General features: G+C 41.0%; 1 protein-coding gene across 7 annotated transcripts in view; it reads left to right on the top strand.

Annotated features, from left to right (window-relative positions):
• The window catches only part of Rars2 (arginyl-tRNA synthetase 2, mitochondrial), a 36,075-nt gene extending 15,922 nt beyond the window's left edge, over window positions 1-20,153 (top strand). For 3 of the 7 annotated variants that reach the window (XM_045138864.1, XM_045138858.1, XM_045138865.1), the window contains 13 exons: window positions 1,877-1,953; window positions 5,828-5,986; window positions 7,252-7,385; window positions 10,800-10,895; window positions 14,107-14,167; window positions 15,091-15,167; window positions 15,954-16,078; window positions 16,500-16,567; window positions 16,650-16,759; window positions 17,184-17,279; window positions 18,310-18,384; window positions 19,446-19,519; window positions 20,039-20,153. In XM_045138864.1, coding sequence (XP_044994799.1) covers window positions 1,877-1,953; window positions 5,828-5,986; window positions 7,252-7,385; window positions 10,800-10,895; window positions 14,107-14,167; window positions 15,091-15,167; window positions 15,954-16,078; window positions 16,500-16,567; window positions 16,650-16,759; window positions 17,184-17,279; window positions 18,310-18,384; window positions 19,446-19,519; window positions 20,039-20,118 — 1,232 coding nt within the window. In that variant the 3' untranslated portion in view covers window positions 20,119-20,153. The remainder of the gene's footprint in view (window positions 1-1,876; window positions 1,954-5,827; window positions 5,987-7,251; window positions 7,386-10,799; window positions 10,896-14,106; window positions 14,168-15,090; window positions 15,168-15,953; window positions 16,079-16,499; window positions 16,568-16,649; window positions 16,760-17,183; window positions 17,280-18,309; window positions 18,385-19,445; window positions 19,520-20,038) is intronic. The other 4 variants (XM_045138861.1, XM_045138860.1, XM_045138859.1 and 1 more) reach the window with 4 other exon arrangements.
• Window positions 20,154-22,530: the final 2,377 nt, after the last annotated feature.

The raw sequence follows: 22,530 nt of genomic DNA, 5'->3' as shown, positions 1-22,530 counted from the left end.
TGTACATGCACGTGCCCTTGCAGCACCCTGGGCACTCTCTGCAGCTGAACATTGTGTCGGGCTCCATGGCTCCTCCCTCTGTTGCTATTTGAGCAGTCGATTACTGATGCTAGGGCTTGCCATGTTTTCATGACTTTCAGCAATTCTCATGTGTCTGCTCCCCTGCAGGACTGGAGTTACAGACACACAAGCACCTGTAGCCATGCTCAGCTATTATGTGGGTTCTGGAGATAGAATTTGAGGGATCTTTCATGCTTCCTGAGGCCCTCATGCTTACAAAGGAAGTACATTTAACCATTGAGCCATCTCTCTCACCCCTTTATTTAATTTTGTTTGTTGGTTTTTGAGGTAGGGTCTCACTCTAGCACAGGCGAACCTGGAATTCACTCTGTATTCTCAGGGTTGTCTCAAACTCACAGTGATCCTTCTACCTCTGCCTCCCGAGTACTAGGATTAAAGGCATGTGCCACCACACCTAGCTATTATTTTATTTTTATTATTATTATTATTATTACTGGTTTTTTGAGGTAGAGTCTCACTCTAGTGCAGGCTGACTTAGAATTCACTATGTAGTCTCGGGGTGGCCTCAAGTTTATGGCAATCCTCCTACCTCTGCTCCCAAGTGCTGGGATTAAAAGCATGCGCCTCCATGCCCAGCTATTTTATTATTTTTTTTAAGACAGGTTCTCACCATAACCCTGGGTAAGCTGGAGCTCACTATAACCCTGGATGGCCTTGACCTCAGGGTGGTCTCCTATCTCAGTCTCCCAAGTGCTGGGATTACTTGAGTGAGTCACCATATCTGACTTTGAAGAATTAAAATTTTACTGTTTAGTATCCCCATTTGATAGTTGACAGATGACCCCTAAGCACAGCATTAGTCTTGGGCATGTATGGAGTGAATATACTAGCACCCCAAAATCCTTGAGGTATTGTTGAGGAAGGGGTTAAGGCCACCACCACTCCCTTCTGTTTTAAGTATGTTCCATGCCCTGCTCCCAAGACGGAATCCTTACCACTTGTTTTAGCTTTAAAGTGAACAGAACTCTTATTCACCTTTCTCACTGCTGCCTAAGCTCCAGAGCACTGCATGTCCTCCTTTGGCAAAATTCTACTTTCTGCTGAGCCCTGTGTAAGAAAATGAGCATCAGCAAGTCCTTTTAGAGCCAAAGCATGGGAGTGGACATAGCTGCATAAACACTAATTTTCAAAACAACAAAACTACTCACTCTTGGCCCAGGTTACATATATCCTTTCAAACTAAAATTATGATCATCTTAGCAATGTCTCTTAATACAAATCTTTGTAGTCCTTTTTCCATTGTTGATTTATAAGCTTCACTTAGTATTTATTGAAATTTCATACTAACTCTGCCCTTGAACCTTAGTCATTTAGCTACTATATTAGTTGTTTTTTTTTTTTTCATTGCTGTGACCTCTGACAAAAGCAATGTAAAAAGTGACGGGAGTGTGTGAGGCACTGGTCACATTGCTTCTGCCATTAAGTTACAGAAAGCCAGTAGGAAGAGGAGTCAGGCTGTAAAGCCTCTAGCCTGCCCATAGTGACCTGCTTCTTGTAGTGAGACACGCACCTCCCATGGTTCCACACTGCTGCTTCTAGCGAAGCTCTCACCTCCTACAATTCCATAGTGACCTGCTTCTTCTTGTGAGGCTTCTCACCTCTAATGCTTCCATAGCCTTTTAAGACATCACACCAGAGGGGGGCCAAGGGTTCAGATGTATACCCCTAAGGAAGTCATTCCTCATTTAAACCACAACAGCTACCTTGATCTGTTTATAGAACTATACCTGTTCCCTGCCATGACTATTCTTTACTATTGCACTTGACAACTTTCCATTATTCATTATCGTGATAGGTCTTCTGGGAGCTGGTTTCCAACTGTTTGGCTATGAAGAAAAACTCCAGTCTAATCCTTTACAGCATCTCTTTGAAGTAAGCTGATAAGAAAGAGCATTAGAAAATGCTTCAACACTTTTTTTCAGAATACTATACAATTTGGTAATGATTTTTAATTGTCATTTAAAAATATGTTCCTTAAAACGAGCAAACAAAACTTGTTTGAAACTTCTGCTTATATATAGAAAGTTCTTTTTATAGGATTTGGGTTCAAGAATACAGACATACTCTTTCCTGGGGTCCCAAGATTTGTCGAATGCCAGGAGAGAGAGTGGTGTGATCTGAAATTAAAGGGTAGAGTCTTTGAAACCACCAGTAAGGAAAAGGTGGTGGTGGGGCTGGGTTGATGGCTCAGTGGTTAAAGGGAAGGGTTTTCAGGCAGGGGCGGGGAATCTTGATGTGTTAGGTGGGGGCCTTGCAAGGGTTGAAGTCCTGGTATTGCAAAGGCCTTTTTTTCTTCCCACTCATTAGTTTCCATTGGGTGTAAATATTACAGTCAGAATTTCCTGCACTTCATCCTCCAGTGCTCTCTTGGGGTACCAGTGATGGTTAAGTCTTGGTAGTTTCAACCTGTGGCACATTTATTTGACTCTGGGATGCTTCTAAATTGCATCATGATCTGACTCCCAGTTTCAGTTTCTTACCTAGGTTAGACATAATATAATAGAGTTTTAACATTTTTTTTTCAGTGAAAATATTTTAATAACTCAGTCACTTTGCTACTGCCTTTCCATTTTTGTAACAGTGCTGTACTTATGAGGCTTGTTGCTTTTGTGTGTTTCTCCTATACCCACGGCCTCATAACATCAGGCTGTAAAATACAGGGAATTGGGATTTCGTGGTGTTTTTGTTTGTTTGTTTGTTTGTTTGTTTGTTTGTTTGTTTGTTTTTTGAGGTAGGGTCTCACGCTAGCTCCATCTGAACTGTAATTCAATATGTAGTCTCAGAGTGGTCTCGAACTCATGGTGATCCTCCTACCTCTGCCTCCCCAGTGCTGGGATTAAAGGCATGTGCCAGCATGCCCATCCGGGAGTTGGGATTTTTTTAAGCCAGAATTTGAAATCTTTCCTTTAATTGTTCTAATTTGTTTCTCTCATGCTTGGGGAAAATGGCTTTATAACATTTCCTCCATTTCCCTTGAATCAACTGACATTGTGAGTAACTAGCAAAAAGCCTTTTTACATGTATTGAAAAGTAATTTCTTGGGATAAAAAGTTAACAAGGGTCAAATCTAAATCATAATATTTGGGTATCTTTATTATCTGCTTTAATAATACTTCTTATAATTCAAGTTCCTCTAGATTTAAACTTTTACAGTAGAAATTGGTAACATTCTGCCAGGGTACCTTTCAAGATAGGCAGTTGCTTTTAATAACTTTTTTGTTGCATATTTTATGACTTGATTCATTGAATGTTGCTTAATAAAATAGATTTGCTAACTATAGAAAATTCCACTGAAAAACCTCTTACAGATGCTATCCTATTATTCTAATGCTGGCATTTGTAGAACTAATAAATGTTCAAAATGACCCATGTAGAGTATTTCATTATATGAACCCAAAACATTCTGAAAATATCTAAGGTTATTGCAATGGATAGTTAAGTAAAGAGAAATAGGACGTTGAGATATAATGCATTCATCATTGGGTAATAGTAAACAACAGATTGGACTCAGTCCCCTATATCGGTAGTAAAGAAAAAGTAGTAAGTAGAACAATAGGGCAAGATCAAAACACTAATTTGATGAGTGCTAATGTTTACTTATTTCTCAATAGTGTTTTTCCTACTGTTAAGATTTTCAAAATAATTTCTCACACTTAAAATAGTCCTAGTCAAATGTAATGATATAAATACAGCTATAAAGTCATACTGTTTTGAAAATGAGCTTAACAGTTATCAGGCCAGGGCTGGAGAGATGGCTCAGTGGTTAAGGTGCTTGTCTGCAAAGCCTAACAACCTGAGTTCAAATCTCCAGTACCCAGGTTTACAGTGGCTGGAAGTCCTGATGCACCCAATTCTCAATCTCTTTCCCTTTCTCAAAAATAAACTTTTAAAAAGTTACCAGGTCATAATTCTTTTTTTAGGGAGCATTGTTACAGTTAGAATGAATTTTGCTCTCATAGATCTGAGCTTTGACATCACTATTGAGTGGCGAGAGGAGTCATTGTCAAGGATTTCCAACCTCCCAAATCATGCAGAATTCTCCAAACTCTTGTGCATCACCCAGCAGTCTTAGAGGATAGCTCTCTGATGTGCCTTGGAGGCAGGCAGCACTGCATCTCATCCAGAAGCTTCCTGAGCAGGATACTAGAGACTGTTTCCCACCAAGGGCTTCGCTCACCCTTCACAATGAGGCTGGGCAGCTGCTACTGCTGTTCCCACTCCTGAGTGCTCTCATCCCTCCCCAGTCAACTTTTCCTTTCCTTTAGCTTGACTTGCTTTCAGAAGTAGCTTGCTTTTCTGCCTTACTTAAGCTTTCTGGTAGTGCATCGTCTAGAGTGAGAGTAGAAATTTTCCTGTCTGTGCCTCCTGTTTCACTAGTAGCACACTGACATTACAGAAGCCGGTCATGTCTTCCAGCTTTTTCTTCATGAGTTCTGGAGATAGAATCTGGGAACTAAGGCTTTAGTGGCAAGTGTATCCATTGTGCCATCTCCTTAGGTAATAATTTTTTTAATTTTTTAATTAGCATACAAAACAGTAGATTTCATTGGCATTTTATGCATATATTACTGAACTTTGTTCATACTCGCTCTATTATACTTTTTTGTTTGAACCCCTCCTGCTGTGTTCCTTCCTTTCTCTAAATGGTCCCCTTTATGGTTTGAGATATACTTTTTTTTTGTTGTTTTTTTGAGGTAGGGTCTTATTCTAGCCCTTCACTATGTAGTCTCAGGGTGGCCTCACACTCATGGCAATCCTCCAACATCTGCCTCCCAAGTGCTGGGATTAAAAGTGTGTGCCACCACACTTAGCTATATGTTGTTGTTGTTATTGGTGGTAGTCTTTTAAATCCATACTTTGCATGAGAGAAACCATGCAATATTTGTCTTTTTGTTCTCCTTCTTTTTTTTTTTTTTTTTTTTGAGGTAGGGTCTTGCTCTAGCCTGGGCTGACCTGGAATTCACAAGTCTTAGGGTGGCCTTGAACTCACAATGATCCTCCTACCTCTGCCTTCTGAATACTGGTACTAAAGGTATGTACCACTAGCTGGCTACCCTTGCCTTTTTTGGTGGGGGGGGGGGGGTCTCCCTGCTACCCTTTCTTGTCCTTCCATTAGTCTCATTTCTTTCATGGAATCAGATTTAAAATATATGTGGAGGACTGGAGAGATGGCTTTGTGGTCAAGGCACTTGCCTACAAAGCCTAAAAGGACACATGTTTGACTCTGCAGATCCCATGTAAGCCAGATGCACAAAGGTGAGACAACTGCAAGGTTGCACATGCCCACTAGGTGGCACAAGTGCCTAGAGTTTAACTTCAGTGGCTGAGACCCTGGCACACCAGTTCTGTCTCTCTTGCATTCTTTCAAATAAAAAAATAAATTAAAAGTAAAATATATGTGGAATCAAGCTAAAGAAATGGCTCAGCAGTTAAGTACACTTTCTGTGAATTTACTGAGAAGAAAACACTGGACTTTATATTCAATAACCTGTATCATAAAATTGCATTTTCTTCTTCATAGGTTAATTTTATTTTGTGCATGTAGAAATATTTTCAGACAAGTCTATAGGCTTGACTAAAGACCCATGGGGAAGGTGGGGCGATAGGTGGATAGGTGGGTGAATGGATCCTCTGTGGTGAGAACATCTGACTAACTTGCAACTGAGCATCTTACAGCTGTGCTTCGTCTAGTTGGGAGGTGACAGTGTGACCGCGTGCATCACTTCATGTCCTGCGGTGCTTGCAGGTTTACGTACAAGTCAATAAAGAAGCAGAAGAGGACAAGAACATAGCACAGCTGGCGCATGACTTCTTCCGGCAGCTGGAGCTGGGAGACGTGCAAGCACTCTCGCTGTGGCAGAGGTTCCGGGACCTAAGTGTTACCGAGTATGTTCGGATTTACAAGGTGACTGAGGAATCATTCCCTGTGGGGCTTTGTAGCTCTTGGCTGACACCACTTCGTATGTAGTAAAGCTGCTGCTTAGGTTCATGTTCAAGAATAGATTTCTGGTTGAGTTGAAAATTGGGAGTCAAATATTGTTTGGACTGTCACTTAATCTTGAAGCAATGTCAGATGATAATCTAATGTTTCCTGTACTTCCATTTTCCTTTACTCTTACTCCTTTGATTTTTTTTCTTTTTTGTATTTTCCTTCCCACTTCTTAAGCCCATAAACAAGGAATATATGTTTGTTTGTTTGTTTTTAATAAATATTTGTGAGAGAAGGATCACAACAATGAATAAAAGAAAAATCCTGTGTTGTCCTAGGCCTTGAGTGCTAGCCTGGGGAAAGAAAGCAAATGAGACAAGTTTAAGAGTTCAGAGGGTGCTCCATAGTGAGACCGGCCAGATGTGTTCTGAGTGCACAAGAGAGTTTGCTAAGAAGCTGTCACAGTCAGCTTCATGCTGCTGGGATGAACTTCTAGACCAGACACAGTGGATGAGAGGAAGGGATTTATTGAAGATTACAGATAGAAGGGAAGCTCCATAATGGCAGAACAAGCTGGCCCACTTCTATAGGTTCATGCAACAGAAGAACCACCACCATTACCATAAGCAAGAACACTCTAGGAACTCCAGGCAGAACTCACATCCTGTACATATCTTTAGCTGGAAACATCAGGTTCACCCCAGTAATAAACATCTTAGGGCTGGACACCAGGATCTGCCCAGTGACACCTCCTCCAGGCAGGTAGCTAGAAATCCAACAAACTTTACTAAAACTCTTGAATCTGTGGGGTACATTGATTCAAATTACCACAGAAGCCATGCCATGGCAGTAAGGAAACAAGATGAAGAGCAGCAGGTCTTAGATTGGGCATGAAGTATATCATTTTCCAGGGCTGACCACTGATCAGTGTACCCTGCGTCTCTGCTGTCCTCTCACTACATGTGCCTGTTGAGCACTTGACCTATGAGTAGTGAGACTGAGGAACCAAATTCCATTTATTTCATTCTGACTTAAGTAGCCACAAATTCCTCTGACTGCCATATTGAACAACAGGTGCCATTGTGAAAACTGGTGTTGTGTGAGCCATTAGGTTTAAGCAAAGAGATAGCTCCCCGCCCACCCCATGTGTGACAGATGGTAAGACATCCTGTATTTTGTCCTGTTGAAAAATAATTAAGAATTTTACTAACATACATTCCTTTGTTTCTGAACCCTTTTAGCGTCTGGGAATATACTTTGATGAATATTCAGGAGAATCATTTTACCGTGAAAAAGCTCAAGCTATCTTACAGTTGCTGGAGAGAAGAGGACTTCTACAGAAAACCGCGTATGACTACTACTGTTCTTTAACAAGGTGACATGTTCTGGTGTTAGTGTCCTCTAGGAAGGCAACAGTGCTCTCCTGAGCCTCTCCACCATTTTTTTTATTTTATTTTTATTTATTTATTTATTTATTTTGGTAGCACTGTTGCATTGTTTTGGAGTTCTTTCCCAAGCCAAGTGTGTTGGCTGTGCTCATGATCTCTATATACAGGAGGCTGAGGTAGGAAATTCATGAGTTCAAGGTCAGCCTGAGAATATAGCTAATTTTAAGCTGTCTCAAACAAAACAGAAATAAAACTCAAAAGCAGAAGGGGTTTTCCCACATGTTCTCTATTATTTCTAGAGTCAAAGCCTCCTAAGAGTAAAAAAAGAATAGTGTGGGGTGGAGAGATGACTCAGCTGTTAAAGGTGCTTGCTGGCAAAGCCTACTGGCTCGGGTTCAATTCCCCAGCACTCATGTAAGCTGTACATAGAAAGTGTCACAAACATCTGATGTTGGTTTGGAGCACCAAGAAGTCCTGGTGTCCAACTTCCCACACAGAAATAAATAATTAAAATCATTTCTGGAGCTGCACATGGTAGCATATGCCTTTAATTCCAATACTTGGGAATCTAAAGTGGGAGTATCATCATGAGCTTAAGGCCTGCCTGGAACTACAGAGTGAGTTCCAGATCAGCCTGGGCTAGAGTGAAACCCTGCCTCAAAAAAGCCCCCCCCCAAAAAATAATACTGTCTTTTCTTAAATGACAGTGAACGTGCATTGTTATTAATGTCACCATCCTGTCCAGCAGATCTAGAACCTACTCTTTCTATCTAACTGCAACTTTTTGCCCTTTAGCTCACATCTCCCCCCGCCCCGCCCCTGGAAACTACCATTTATCTTGCTTATGAGTTCAGTAAATGTAGCCATGCAGTGGTTGTTGTGTCTAGCTTCTTTCTCTGAGCACAGTTCTTTTTCTCTGCATCCTTGTTAATACTTGGTGCATGCATGTATTTAACTGTTATTGTGGTATTAATTTGCAAAGTCTTCTAATAGTTTTTTTTAAATAATTTTGTGTCTTTAGGTTTTTATTCCATTTTGAGTTGAGATATAGATACATATTATTTTCAAGGTAGGGTCTCATTTAGCTCAGGCTGATCTGGAATTCACTATATATGCAGTCTCAGGGTGGCCTCAAACTCTTTGCAGTCCTCCTACCTCTGCCTCCCAAGTGCTGGGATTAAAGGCCTGTGCCACCACGCCTGGCTTTTTTGTGCTTGTTTGTTTGGGTTTTTTTGTTTGTTTGTTTGTTTGTTTTTGTTATGGTAGGGTTTCAGTCTAGCCCAGGCTGATCTGGAATTCACTATTCAGTCTCAGGGTGGCCTTGAGCTCATGGTGATCCTCCTACCTCTGCCTTCCAAGTGCTGGGATTAAAGGTGTGCGCCAGCATGCCCAGCTAAGGCTATCATTTTTAAAAGTTGTTAAATGCAGCTTTTTTTTTTTTAAAGATTTTATTTTTATTTCTTTATTTATAGAGACAGAGAGGGGGACAGAGAGAAAGAGCGCCAGGGCCTCTAGCAACTGCAAACGAACTCCAGATGCATGAACCACCACATGCATCTGGCTTATGTAGGACCTGGAGAATTGAACCGGGGTCCTTACACTTAGCAGGCATGCACCTTAACCACTAAGCCATCTCTCCAGCCCTTGAGTTGATTTTTTAAAATACATGTATTTATTTATTTATTTATTTATTTATTTATTTGCAAGCAGAGAGAGAAGAGAGACAGAGAGAATGGCACACCAGAGCCTACAGCCACTGCAAACAGACTCCAGGTGCATGTGCCACTTGTACATTTGGCTTTATGTGGGTCCTGGGAATCTAATTCGGCTCCTTAGGCTTTGCAGGCTGTAACCACTAGGCCATCTCTCCAGCTCTGTATTGATTTTTGTATGTAGGGTAAAGGTCCAATTTCTTTTTTCCTTTTTTTCATCATTTTTTTTTACTTTATTATTTATTTATTTATTTATTTGAGAGAGAAAGAGGGAGAGAGAATGGGCATGCCAGGGCCTCCAGCCACTGCAAACAAATTCTAGATGTGTGTGCCCCCTTATGCATGTGGCTTGTGTGGGTCTTGGGGAATTGAACCAAGGTCCCTTGGCTTTGCAGGCAAATGCCTTAACAGCTAAGCCATCTCTCCCGCTCCCCCCCACCACCCACTTTCTTTTTTCTGCAGTTAGATACTCAGTTTTCCAGATTGCATTTCTTTTTTTTGTTTTTGTTTGTTTGTTTGTTTTTGAGGTAGGGTCTCATTCTAGCCCAGGCTGACCTGGAATTCACTATGTAGCTCTATGCTACCCTTGATCTCACAATGGTCTGCTTTCCTACCTCTGCCTCCTGAGTGCTGGGATTAAAAGCATGTGCCCCCACACCTGGCCAAGGTTACATTTCTGGAGTGTCCTCTTACTATGTAATGCTGGCACCTTGCATGAAGGTCAGCTGACATTGTGCAGGTTTTGATCTTGGCTCTGTTGTCTCGGACTGGTCTATGTCTGTTCTTCTGTACATTACTGTTCTGGTTACCATGGCTTCATAGTAGATTTGAAGAAGGCAGTGTGATGTCTCTAGCTTTGTTCTCTCTGCTCAAGATTGCTTTGGCTAGCCAGGTACAGGGCCACACACCTTTAATCCCAGCACTCGGGAGGCAGAGGTAGGAGGATTGCCGTGAGTTCTTGACTTTTCACAGGGACTGTATTGAATCTGTATATTTGATGGTATACCCATTTAAAATTTTTTTCTTCCAGTCCATGAACACAGGAGTAATCTTTCTAATTACTTGTGTCTCCATTTCTTTCATCAATGCTTTATAGTGTTCAGTGTACAGATGGTTCATCTCCATGGCTAAATGATTCCTAAGTATTTTTAAAAATTGATATTAGTAAAATAGAGGTTGTTGTCTTGATTTTACTCACATTATTAATGTGTTAATGTGTACTGCTATTTGATGACTTTGTATCCTGCAAGGTTATAAAGTTTATTCTGACAGTTTTGTTTATTTTCCTTTGGTGAGGTATTCAATGTCTCCATATATAATATTGTGTTGCTTGGAAACAATCACAATTTAACTTCTTTTCCAGTTTGGATATGTTACTTTTTGGGTTTTTTTGTTTTGTTTTGTTTTTTTGGGGGGGGGGTTGTAGTAGGGCTTCACTCTAACCCAGGCTGACCTAGAATTCACTATGTAGTCTCAGAGTGACCTTGAACTCACAGTGATTCTCTTACCTCTGCCTCCCAAGTGCTGGGATTAACTGCGTGCACCTCCATGTCCTAGCCTAACTTGACGCTGCTGATTACAACTCCGGGGCAGTAGAGTACCTCTGGCCCTGTGAGGACGTCAGAAATACTGTATCTCCCAAAGCCTTGTTTATGATGCTGCTTCACAGTTTCCTTTCTGTGTTTCTAGAAAAGGAAGTGCTGTTGTAGATCTTTCTGGGAACGGTGACCCCTCTGCTGCGTGCACTGTGATGCGAGCTGATGGGACTTCTCTCTATGTGACCAGGTTCGTCTGAGGGCAGACACCTCGTGTATATTGACTCCATGGTCTGTGTCCCAAAATTAACATAAAATAGTCATTTTATCCTCCAAACTGATACCCTATCCTATGGCAGGTTATAAATAACTTCTATATTTTAAAAATATTAGGTTTCTATTTACTGTCAGTTACAATTTAAGTATAAGAAAATAGTATACATGGTAACTTGGATTGGTTTTTCTTATCACTCTGGAAATGTAAATTAGGCATCCAGTTGGAATGAGCTTTTTTTAAAATTTTATTTATTTATTTACTTGAAAGAGAGAAGCATATAGAAAGAATGGATGTGCACAGGATGTCTGTCCACTGTAAACAAAATCCAGACACATGCACAACATTGTGCATCTGGCTTACATGGGTCCTGGGGAATCAATCCTGGGTCCTTAAGGCATCATAGGCAAGCATCTTAACTGCTAAGCCATCTCTCCAGCCTGGAATGGGCTTTTTAATTAAGCCTAGATATATATGGAGGACCTTGATTGGTTGATATGTCAGGAATTGTGTTACTGGTAACCATTTGGTGGGCAGAAGGGGAGGGGAGATGTAGTGGTGTCTTCCTCCAGTTTTTTATCTGATCTTGGTGTTGGAGACCCTTTTGTATTGGCATATGGTTTAGGGAAGGTTTATAGATTATTTAGAATAAAGTGCATTAGCATTTAAGTAGTGAAATGAAGAAGCAGTTGGGATGTCAGTAAAGTATGGTTAGGACATTAGATAGGTTGGAGTTATGATGGGCTGTAGGGAAACTATTGCGCATGCTGAAATGCAGAAGATTTTTGTAGGTGAAGGAAAGTGACGGACAATCTAAAGGTCTTTTCTAGTGAGGTACATGTTGAAACACAGTGGCTTGACAATTAATATACAAAATTACAACTTGATATATAAAAAAAATTGATTTAGGTAAACTAAACTACAAAACAAGTCAAAAACAAAGACAAAATTGGTCAAAATTAAAAACTCACATAGTGGGCTGGAGAGGTGGCTTTGTGGTTAAGGCATTTGCCTGCAAAGCCAAAGGACCCAGGTTCAGCTCCCCAGGACCCACATAAGCCAGAAGCACAAGAGGCACATGCATCTGGAGTTCATTTGCAGTGGCTATAGGCCCTGGCATGCCCATTCTCTCTCTGTCTATCTCTCTTCTTTCTCTCTCTGCTTGCAAATAAATCAAAATAAAAATTATTTTTTAAAAAAAAAGTCTCACATAGGGCTGGGGAGATGGCTCCTTGTACTAAGTTCCTGCTGTAACCCATGATACTTGAATTCAGATCCTGAGATTCCATGTAAAAATCCAGAAACTTAGCCAGGCATGGTGGCACATATCCCAGCACTCAGAGGCAGAGGTAGGAGGATCACCGTGAGTTCAATGCCACCTTGAGACTACATAATGAAATCCAGGTCAGCCTGAGCTAGAGTGAGACCTTTTTCTGATAAACCAAAAAAAAAGCCAGAAACTTTGGTGGGCTATATAATCCCATGCCTGTGTTGAAATGGGAGGTAGAGACAGGAGAATTTCCCAGCAGCTTGGGCCAAAACCAAATGGAGTGAAGACTGAAAGTTGTTTTGTTAACCTGCACATTTGCAGTGGCATATGCACGCCCACACTTACACACACATATGCAATAAACATTAAACCAAATATCCAAAATATGCATACAAACCAACACCTGTAATAATGAAATAGAAGCTAGTGGTCCAAGTTTTTCTCTCAGTGGGAAGCTGTGATTTCTCCTTCCCTAGGAGTCTGATCTGTGTCCGAGTTCACAGGTAGAGAGAAGACTGGTAAGCGAACACTCCAAGCAACCCTCTGTGACCTTTCAGATGAGCAGCTTCTGAAGGTTTAGACTTCACCTGCTAGTTTCCTAGTCTAGGTCCCCTTGCCTCCTAGCAGGTTGAAACCAGCCCCTCTGTAAGGGAGTGAACTTTCCACAAGAGGGCTGAGAAGGGATGTGGTAGACCTGCTCACTTATTATTGTGGTGGCAGAGAGCCAGGTTTCATGGCACTGCATGTCCTTGTACCTTGACTTAGCAGGTATAGGGAGAGTAGCTTGCTCTGGCTGGCAGGTTCGCTGTCAGTTTTGTAGTTCCACGCTCGCGCTTTCCTGTCCAGTGTGCACTCATGTCTGTTTTGCAGCAGTCAGTCAGGATTCTTTCCAGTACTCACAGCCACATCTGAGTGACACTGGTTGGGAGGTTAAGGTGACCCTAGTTGGGCTCAGGTGATGGCTTCTGCAATAAGGAGGTATACAGAAGGCAAAGCACCAGCTTTAGTGGCTGCATTACGCAGTCTTCAACTCAGTGTTCACAAAGAGCATCCCTTAAAGGTAGAGACCCACTCGTGAGGCAGCATGTGCCTTGCTGTTAGATAGAGGAGGCCAGAGAGCTGTCCTACTAGTGACCTCCCAGGCATTTCCCAGTCAGCTATGGCAGGTGCTGCATTAGTCTGGGGAAAGCTCCCTGGCTTGAAGGAAAGTGTTTGTCTGTGGTAGGATCAGTCTGGCTGGGCAGTACAGAAACCATGCCCCTCTGCCTCAGTAACTCTAGTCCTCTCATCTTCTGTTCTGCTCTGTTACCCCAAGTTCCCATAGTTGGTATGACACAAGACCTCCTAGTGTCGTGTTATCAACCAAAATACTTTCAACTTTCAGTCTCAATATTGTGATAATCTTTGACTTAAAATTTAATAACTTATCAGTTTTCATTATTTCATACATGTACAAACTAAGAATTTTTTCTTCAATCAGAATTTAAAAGCCAAGTAGAATTTTTATCTAAGATCATACGGGTTTTCAGTGCACCGAGTAACACAGTTTTAAAGATGCCTTTTGTAGCTGCTTCATTGCCTGCATTGTAATGATGCAGGAACGTGATCAGATATCTGCAGAGGCTTAGATATTGTAAACCATTCATCCATGCGGAATTTGCCCAAAGCTATTTTACTGTTTTGATACTTGTTCTAGAGCTTTTGCTTATTTATTTTTGGTGTTTTTTTTAACTACACTTCATAGATGATTTGTTAACTGCCTTTTCTAAAACTAGTGTTGCTGATACTGTCTGTGCTGGTGTACTAGAACAATACAGGCATGGTTCATACATTCCAGGCTGTGTGGGAAGACAGGAATTCTTAGAAAAGTCTCACCACTGCTAAGAAGATAAAAGTAATTACAACCCATTTTTTCAGAGATATTGCAGCTGCTCTAGATCGAATGGACAAGTATAATTTTGATGCGATGATTTATGTGGTAAGTAATCATCACCCCTACCTCATGAAAACTACAGAGACATTCATTGGAAACCACATTAAAAGAGTATGAAAAAAATTTTTTTTCAAAATACAGAGAAAATTCTTAAGTGTCCTTAGGTGCAACATCTGTTTAAAATTTTTGAGAAGACTAAAAAATGAAAAGTTCATATAAGTAATACTTGGTCAAAATCAGGAAAATGACATTTATAGAAACCTTACTCAAATCTCACCATTTTCTTATATGCACTCATGTGTGTTTGAGGCCAGTCTGGGGTACAGAGTGAGTAACAGGTCAGTCTGAGCTTGAGTGAGACCCTGTCTCAAAAACAAACCAAAACAAAATAAAACTAAATACATAAGGGCAGGAAAGATGGCTCAACAGTTAAGGTGCTTGCCTGCAAAGCCAAAGGACCCAGGCTCAATTCCCCAGGACCCACATAAGCCAGTTATACATGGTGGTGCATGTACCTGGAGTTCATTTGCAGTGGCTAGAAGTCCTGGCTTGCCCATATTTTCTCTCTCTTTTTCTCTGCCTCTTTCTCTCAAATAAATAAAAATATTTTTAAAGATTTTTGAGAGCGACAGACATAGAGAGAAAGACAGATAGAGGGAGAGAGAGAGAATGGGTGCGCCAGGGCCTCCAGCCTCTGCAAATGAACTCCAGACGCGTGCGCCCCCTTGTGCATCTGGCTAACGTGGGACCTGGGAAACCGAGCCTCGAACCGGGGTCCTTAGGCTTCACAGGCAAGCGCTTAACCGCTAAGCCATCTCTCCAGCCCTTTTTAAAGATTTTTAAATGAATATATATCAGTGACTTTAGTCTGTCAAAACTCTAATATGTTGATTTAATTATATGTTGATTTAAGTCTAGCTTATTTTTATTAATTTGTCAGTTTTAAGTTTTAAATGTTTTCTTCCAAGACAGATAAAGGACAACAAAAGCATTTCCAGCAAGTGTTCCAGATACTGAAGATCATGGGCTGTGACTGGGCAGAAAGGTAACATCCATGTGGTTCCTGGCCACTCCTCAGTCAGGTACTTCAAGTAAGCCTCACCTCAAATTGTAACCAAAGAGGCTGCATTCAGGTCTTTGAGGTCTGACCACCAAGTAGCAGACTTGATTTTGTATTAATGCATGTCCTGATAAGCATGCTTCAGTTTTCAAGGTTATCTCCATATCCTCTTCCTTAATTACATTCTAGTAGTAATCTCAGTAAAATGAAACTGCCTGATATGTGTAGTGGACTGCAACAAATCACATCTCATTTTTTGTTTTTCTGGGTTTCTGTTATTTGTTGTGTTGTTATTCTTGTTTTTGAGATAGGTTGCCATAGCCCAGGGTGGCCTGAAATTTTCTTTTTTTTTTTTTAACATTTTTTTGTGAGAGAGAGAATTGGTATACCAGGGCCTCCAGCCACTGCAGTCGAACTCTAGGTGCCTGTACCATTTTGTGCACATGTGCAGCCTTCCACTTGCATCACCTTGTGCATCTAGTCTATCTGGAGAGTCAAACCCTTAGGCTTTACTGGCAAGTGCCTTAACCACTAAGCCATCTCTCTGGCCCTGCCTGGAATTTTCTACAGAGTTGAGGATGACCTTGACCTCCTGATCTTCCTCTGACTCCCAGGTGCTGAGATTATGGCCATGTGCCACCATACCTGACTTACTGATTTCTTAAAACTTTATCACAAGGTTTAAAGTCCAAACTAATCTCTGAAAGGGTATTAGGATATACTCCTATCACTACCTCCTTAACTGTTGGTTGACAAATACCTCTGCTTCAGGTGCCAGCATGTACCGTTTGGAATAGTGCAGGGAATGAGAACACGGAGAGGAGACGTCACTTTTCTGGAAGATGTTTTAAATGAGATTCAAACGAGGATGCTTCAGAACATGGCTTCCATCAAGAGTAAATCTATTTTCTTACTGAGAAAGTGTCTTAAATGATGTCACTGAGCTTTCACAGTGTGCCTTACTACTGATGTGAGGGCTAGAGTCTCTGGACTTGCTCCTCAGTTTTTGATTTAACAGTCTGAACGATGTGAACTTAGTCCTTCTCTGTGCCAGTCTCTGTCCCTATCACCCTGTGAACTCCTTATAAGTCATATGATTATTTAACCTTCATCCTTGGAAAAATAAGTATCAACTATATCTAACATCTTACCAAGGGTATTTGCAAAAATAAATTCATACTTCTTCCCTTACAGGTGGGCAGGGGAAATGTAACTGTCGTATAAAGTCCCCACTGTGAGTGTAGGTGTTTGGCAGGTTGTCCTCCCCTGTGACCCACAACGGGGCTGAAGGTAGCCACCTTCCTTGGTTTCTTTCAGCAACTAAAGCTCTGGAGTGTCCAGAGGAGACTGCAGAGAAGCTCGGGCTTGCAGCGCTCATCATTCAGGTCTGTTACAACTGCTTCCTCTGAGACCTTTGTGTCTGGTGCTGGAGCCAATCGCAGGGCTAACAGTTTGCTCCCATTTTAGGACTTCAGAGGCTTACTCTTATCTGACTATCAGTTCTGCTGGGATCGTGTTTTCCAAAGTCGTGGGGACACAGGAGTCTTCCTTCAGTACACACATGCACGTCTCCATAGGTGAGAAGAGGCTGCCGGGAAGCTTGCCACTGTCCCATCATGCTGGGACATGCGTTGCATTTTGAGAGCAGTAGTAGACCCTCTTTTCTGGGTATTTGTAACATGTACCAAACACTAGTTAAAAATAAAGTACAGCAGACCTCCAGTTGTTCTTTTTTTATCCCCCCAGTTGATCTTAAACACTTATTAAGCATCCATGTAAGGAGTGCTTTTATGTAAGTTGCGTTATACCCTCAGAGAATTTTCTGAGACAAAGGAAAAACTTATGGGAAATTGAGGATGAGAGTCAGTTTTGGCATCAAAATCTGGGAGCTGTATTAAAGAGACCAAGTATTTATAATCTGAGATAATGTCCATCACATGTAGCTGTTTCCCTTTGAAGCACTGATACTTTGATGTTTTTAACTTTAACTTTTGGTAACAGTTTGGAAGAGACTTTTGGATGTGGCTACCTGAATGACTTCAATACTACTTGTTTACAAGAGCCACAGTCTGTTTCCATTCTTCAGCATCTGCTCAGGTAGGAGTTCTGGTATCCACGTCTGGTTCTGCAGTACAAGTTAGGAGTTGGTGTTTATGTTGACCGACCTCTAGTCAGTAGGCCAGTGGTTGCCTTCTGCCTCTGTATCTTCCCCCCAGTTATGCCCAGAAAGTGGCTGCTTTTTGAGATTAAGTCTGTGGGTCTGTGGTGGTTTCAATGTAAAAGGACCCTCACCGATTCATGTGCCAGTTAGTCAACCTTTGCGTCTTAAAAATGACTGCTAAAATAGCAGACATACCTAGCATCTCTAGTCTATTGTCTCAGACTTTGAGGCCTGATAAGAGCATGATCCTGTGGTTCTGAAAAGCACATTGTTTCTTTCTCTGTAATAAAGAAATAAAGATCCCTACCTTTATGCGGTGCCTCATAGTGGGTGTATGCACTCTCACAGACACCTTACAGACTTGTCAGCAGAAACTGGTCTCTAGTTGTTCTTAAACATTTATTAAACATCCGTGTAAGGGATACTTTTATGTGTGTTGTTTTACTTCACCCTCAGAACAGCCCTGCCAGAGATCCTGAGACAAAGTAAAAACTTTGGGGAAAGTGAGGACTTGAGTCAGTTTACGCATCCAAAGCTGGGGCTGTATTGGACTTTAGCAGGGTTGGTGGACAAGGAAGCAGCTGTAAAGAAGACAGTCTTCCTTAACTGCCACACAGTGGTTAGTGCATTCCTGTGATGATAAAATTTACTCGCATTGCTAATTTGTGAGAGAAAAGAAACCATCCTGATTTCCTTAGCCTTGAGAGTGCATTTAACTAGTTTAGATTATGTTCTTCAACATGGCTGAAGGCTGACTGTAGTCATTTTAACAGCCAAGATTTAAAACTTTGCTCTTGATGAGGCCTGAGAGATCAGGACGGCTTAGACAATTCATGCTATCAAGGAGTTTGTATGGAAGAATGGGCATTTGCTGTGTGTTTCCACATCTGCTGCTCCTCTCAGTGCCTCCCCGGTGTTCAGCATCTTAACATTATTAGCTCTGCCACCTATTCATCCTCCCTTTAGGTTTGACGAGGTGCTTTACAGATCATCTCAGGACCTTCAGCCCAAGCATATCGTTCGTTACCTTTTAACTCTAAGGTAACTAAGTAATCTAGCTGCTTTCTTTCATTGAAGTTTCTTGTCCTAAAAATTAATGTGCTTTTGCTGTAAGTTCTAGCTGTTCTTCATTTTTGCCACTTAACAAGCCATGTTCATCCACTTATTGACTCAGTGACACAAGGTACATTCGCTTTAGTCAAATGAATAGATAACCAACATAGGTAGTTAGTTACAGCACCGTCCCATTTGTGTTGTGAAAGATGTCAGTGCAGCCAGCTTTAAGAGATCAGAGTGGGCTTCTCAGGGGAAAGCAATAGATACTAAGCAGAGAAGCAGGTAGCTGGGAGAGAGGAAAAAGTATGAGAACATTATAGATGGAGGGATGAGAAATGATACGTGTTTAGGCCTTTTGGCCATCAAGACTTAGGACAGTAAGGTTCATAAAATAGTTCTAGGCAGGAAAAAAAATCACTCAGCTCTTAGCTCTGGGCTAATGAATGGTCAATGACCCTTTGATAGAAGGTTATTTTTAAAGCTTTCACTAGACATTGATTGAATCTACTCTTGTATAGCACCAGCTGTATCATCTTAAGTTTTATTATTTTGATTCAAGCTTTACTACAGCCAGGCTTACTGAGATGTTGTGATTATATTTTTTACCTTGTCTCCCATTTTTTGTTGTTGTTGAGGAGACAGGATTTGCTAGCGTAGAACTCACAGTCCTGCACATTCTCATTATACAAAGAGAAGTGAAGCAGCAGTCTAGTGAAATATCACTTAATTCAACAAATGTCCTGAGCATTTTTGTGGCACTTGCTGCCACATCACAGGAAAGTTGATTTCAAGAAGCAGCAGTGTGTACATGTCTGTTTAAACCCAGAAATCATACATTGAAATCATAATCTTAGGAATTTACCACTTAGTAGAACCAAGTCTAAACTCTTAAAATTCATGTTTACTGTGTTTTACTTTACACAATAAATTTATCTCAGCTTTATAACTTTAGATTCCTCCTTTGATTCTAGTCATTATTGAAGCTAAGTTAGTAGAATTAGGTATCAAACTCATGGTCTTTACCATGATTTCTTTTCCGGTTTCAGTCATCTTGCAGCTGCAGCACACAGAAAACTCCAGATAAAAGACAGTCCTCCTGATGTGGCTGGGGTATGGCATGGTGAATGTCCTTTATCCCATAGTCTCAGATAAAAGACAGTCCTCCTAATGTGCCTGGGGTATGGCATGGTGAATGTCTGTTATCCTGTAGTCTCAGGTAAAAGACAGGCCTCCTGACGTGGCTGGGGTATGGCATGGTGAACATCTGTTGTCCTTTTAGCTCAGACCAATAGTACAGAATATTCATAGTAACACTCTTGTAAGGCTTTCTGAAATAGCATTCTGTTAACCACAGCAATACACATTCTAACTCTAATAATAAATAGTACCAGGCTAGAAAAATCAATGTTTATATGCTTTCAAATGTAGGGAAATACATTTTCCTAGAGTGGGTGTTAAAACAATTTCTTTCACTTATAGTCCACAACTTTTCAGAACCACTCTTTTTGTAAGGTATACTAGAGTGGATTTCCTCTTGCCTAGAGTTTCCAGGTATATTTAGACCATGTTTTAAAAACCATTCTTTTCTGATTAGTGTGTGTTATTGAACATTCAGTAATTCTGGTTTTTTATTTTTTAGGCCAGACTTCATCTGTTCAAAGCTGTACGTTCTGTCCTAGCCAATGGAATGAAACTTCTTGGAATAACACCTGTATGTAAGATGTAATTTTTAATTAAAGTGTTTTTTAACAATACTAAATGAATTCTGGGTGTTTTCAGATGCCTGTTAGAGTTTAAACATTATTCTTTACTGAAATACGTAACATCAAACGTAACTGTTATCCTTTCAAAAAAGGAATTTAAGTATTTGAAAACCTAAGTTGAGTCTTCTAAAATTAAAATAATAATAAGCCTAAGAGAGCCAATGCACTAGAGTTTTGTTGCTATTGTTCTGCAATGTAGGGTCTCACTTTAACCCAGGCTGACCTGGAATTCACAATGTAGTCTCAGGGTGGCCTTGAACTCGTGGTGATTTGCCTGCCTCTACCTCCCGAGTGCTGGGATTAAAGGCATGCGCCAAAGGACTAGAATTTAAACAGGTTTTTGTTGTTTGTGGGCTGAACTTAGGGTCTTATGCATCCTAGTCAAGGACTCTACCTCGAAGCCACATCCCTACCCAGCATTTTACTTTTTATTTACGTAAGAATTATACAGGCTGACCTTGAACTTGTGATCCTCATAGCTCAACTGGGATTATATAGTCATGTAGGCCTAGCTAAAAACTAATCTTATAACTGGGGTTATCCAATATTTTTATCATATAACTGGTCATGGGGAAGAAGGAATTCTGATTTACTTACAGCTAGTTCTGAACAAAGGTAAGATCAAAAATATGCATCATTTTGGCAACACAGTTGACTACTGCTCCCAAAAAGTACCTACCTCACACTCCCTTCCAGTTGATATACTTCTGTTTGAACATGGGAATTAAATACATTTGAATAGTGAAGGAATTACTTGTACAGAAGGTATATTGGGATGTTTTTGTCTAATGTAGGCCAGTAGTTGAACCATAATTGGAGATGGTATTTTAAGCTTCCATGTGTCTGCATTTTGGCAAGGTATATTTTGTCATAGTTGATGTGACAGGCTTGATTCAGGTCCCATGAATGGCCATCTTCTGCCAGGATTTCAACTTGGGAACTTGGGTCTACCACCTTCATTCTTTTTTTTTTTTTTTTTTTTGGGGGGGGGTGTTTTGAGGTAGGGTCTCACTCTAGCTCAGGCTGACCTGGAATTCACTATGGAGTCTCAGGGTGCCCTTGAACTCATGGCAATCCTCCTACCTCTGCCTCCCGAGTGCTGGGATCAAAGGCGTGCGCCACCACGCTCGGCTTGCTACCTTCATTCTAACAGTTGGTGATACAAATCTTCTGAGAACCAGTGACCATTGATGTTTACAAAGAAAAGTAAAGTAACCCAAACCAAAGCTTCTCCATTGTCTTACACTGGAAAGTGTGTTCTACCTTCTCAATCCTAGAAAATACTCATCCACAATTTCAAGTGCTTTGTTAATTTTCTACTTAAAGTAGCATTAAACTCCCCTTAGCATAGAACAGCCATAGAATGAAAGTTTTACATGTCCACTATCCCTCTCCACTTTGGAAAGATTTTATCCTTCCAAGATTAGATTTGCAGTTTTTTGAGAAAATGATACAAGGACAGTGGTGTGTTGAGCCAAGACTTCACGGAAGCGGCTCTCTAAAAAAGACTTAAGTAATTCCTACAGCCCTAGTGCCCTACATCCTGATTGTAGTCCTTGTAGATTCCTTTTTTTTTTTTTTTTAATTCATGTCTTGGGCTGGAGAGATGGCTTAGTGGTTAAGCGCTTGCCTGTGAGGCCTAAGGATGCCAGTTCGAGGCTCAAATCCCCAGGACCCACATTAGCCAGATGCACAAAGGGGCGTACACGTCTGAAGTTCATTTGCAGTGGCTGGAGGCCCTGGCGTGCCCATTCCCCCCCCCCCCCCGCCTCTTTCTCTCTCTGTTGCTCCCAAGTAAATAAATAAACAATATATACATATATATTTTTAAATTCGTGTCTTGCCCAAATAAGATCATTCCTATTATTTGCAAAGAGAAGGTCTTTTGACAAAAATCCAAACACAGGAAAACAAGAATTTGAGCTTTTAATATTTCTGCATTAGCTTTAGTGTATGTGGGGAGTGCGGTGTATGCATATGGGTATGCCTGCATGTAGGTGCATTTGGCAGCCAGAGGACAGCCTCAGGTGTTAATCCTCTAGCACCTCCTCACTGGTCTGGAGCTTGTCAGATAGGATAGACTGACCATCCAGCAAACCCTGGGTATCTACCTTTCTCTGCCTCTCTCCCCACTGTTGGGATTAAAGTGCACACCACCATGCCTGGTTTTTATTGTGTGGGTTCTGGGAATCAAACTCAGGTCTTCATGCTTACAAAGCAACCACTTTACTGAGCTATCTCCCCAGCCCCATTTTTGTATTATCTTTTTTTCTTTTCGAATTTTTTTTAACATATTTTTGTTTATTATTTTTATTTATTTATTTGAGAGTGACAGACAGAGAAACAGGCAGATAGAGAGAGAATGGGC

This window comes from Jaculus jaculus, chromosome 19 (genome assembly GCF_020740685.1).
Source record: "Jaculus jaculus isolate mJacJac1 chromosome 19, mJacJac1.mat.Y.cur, whole genome shotgun sequence".
NCBI lineage: Eukaryota > Metazoa > Chordata > Mammalia > Rodentia > Dipodidae > Jaculus > Jaculus jaculus.
Note: the sequence above shows the minus strand (reverse complement) of the source record. Positions and strands in the feature narration are given on the sequence as shown.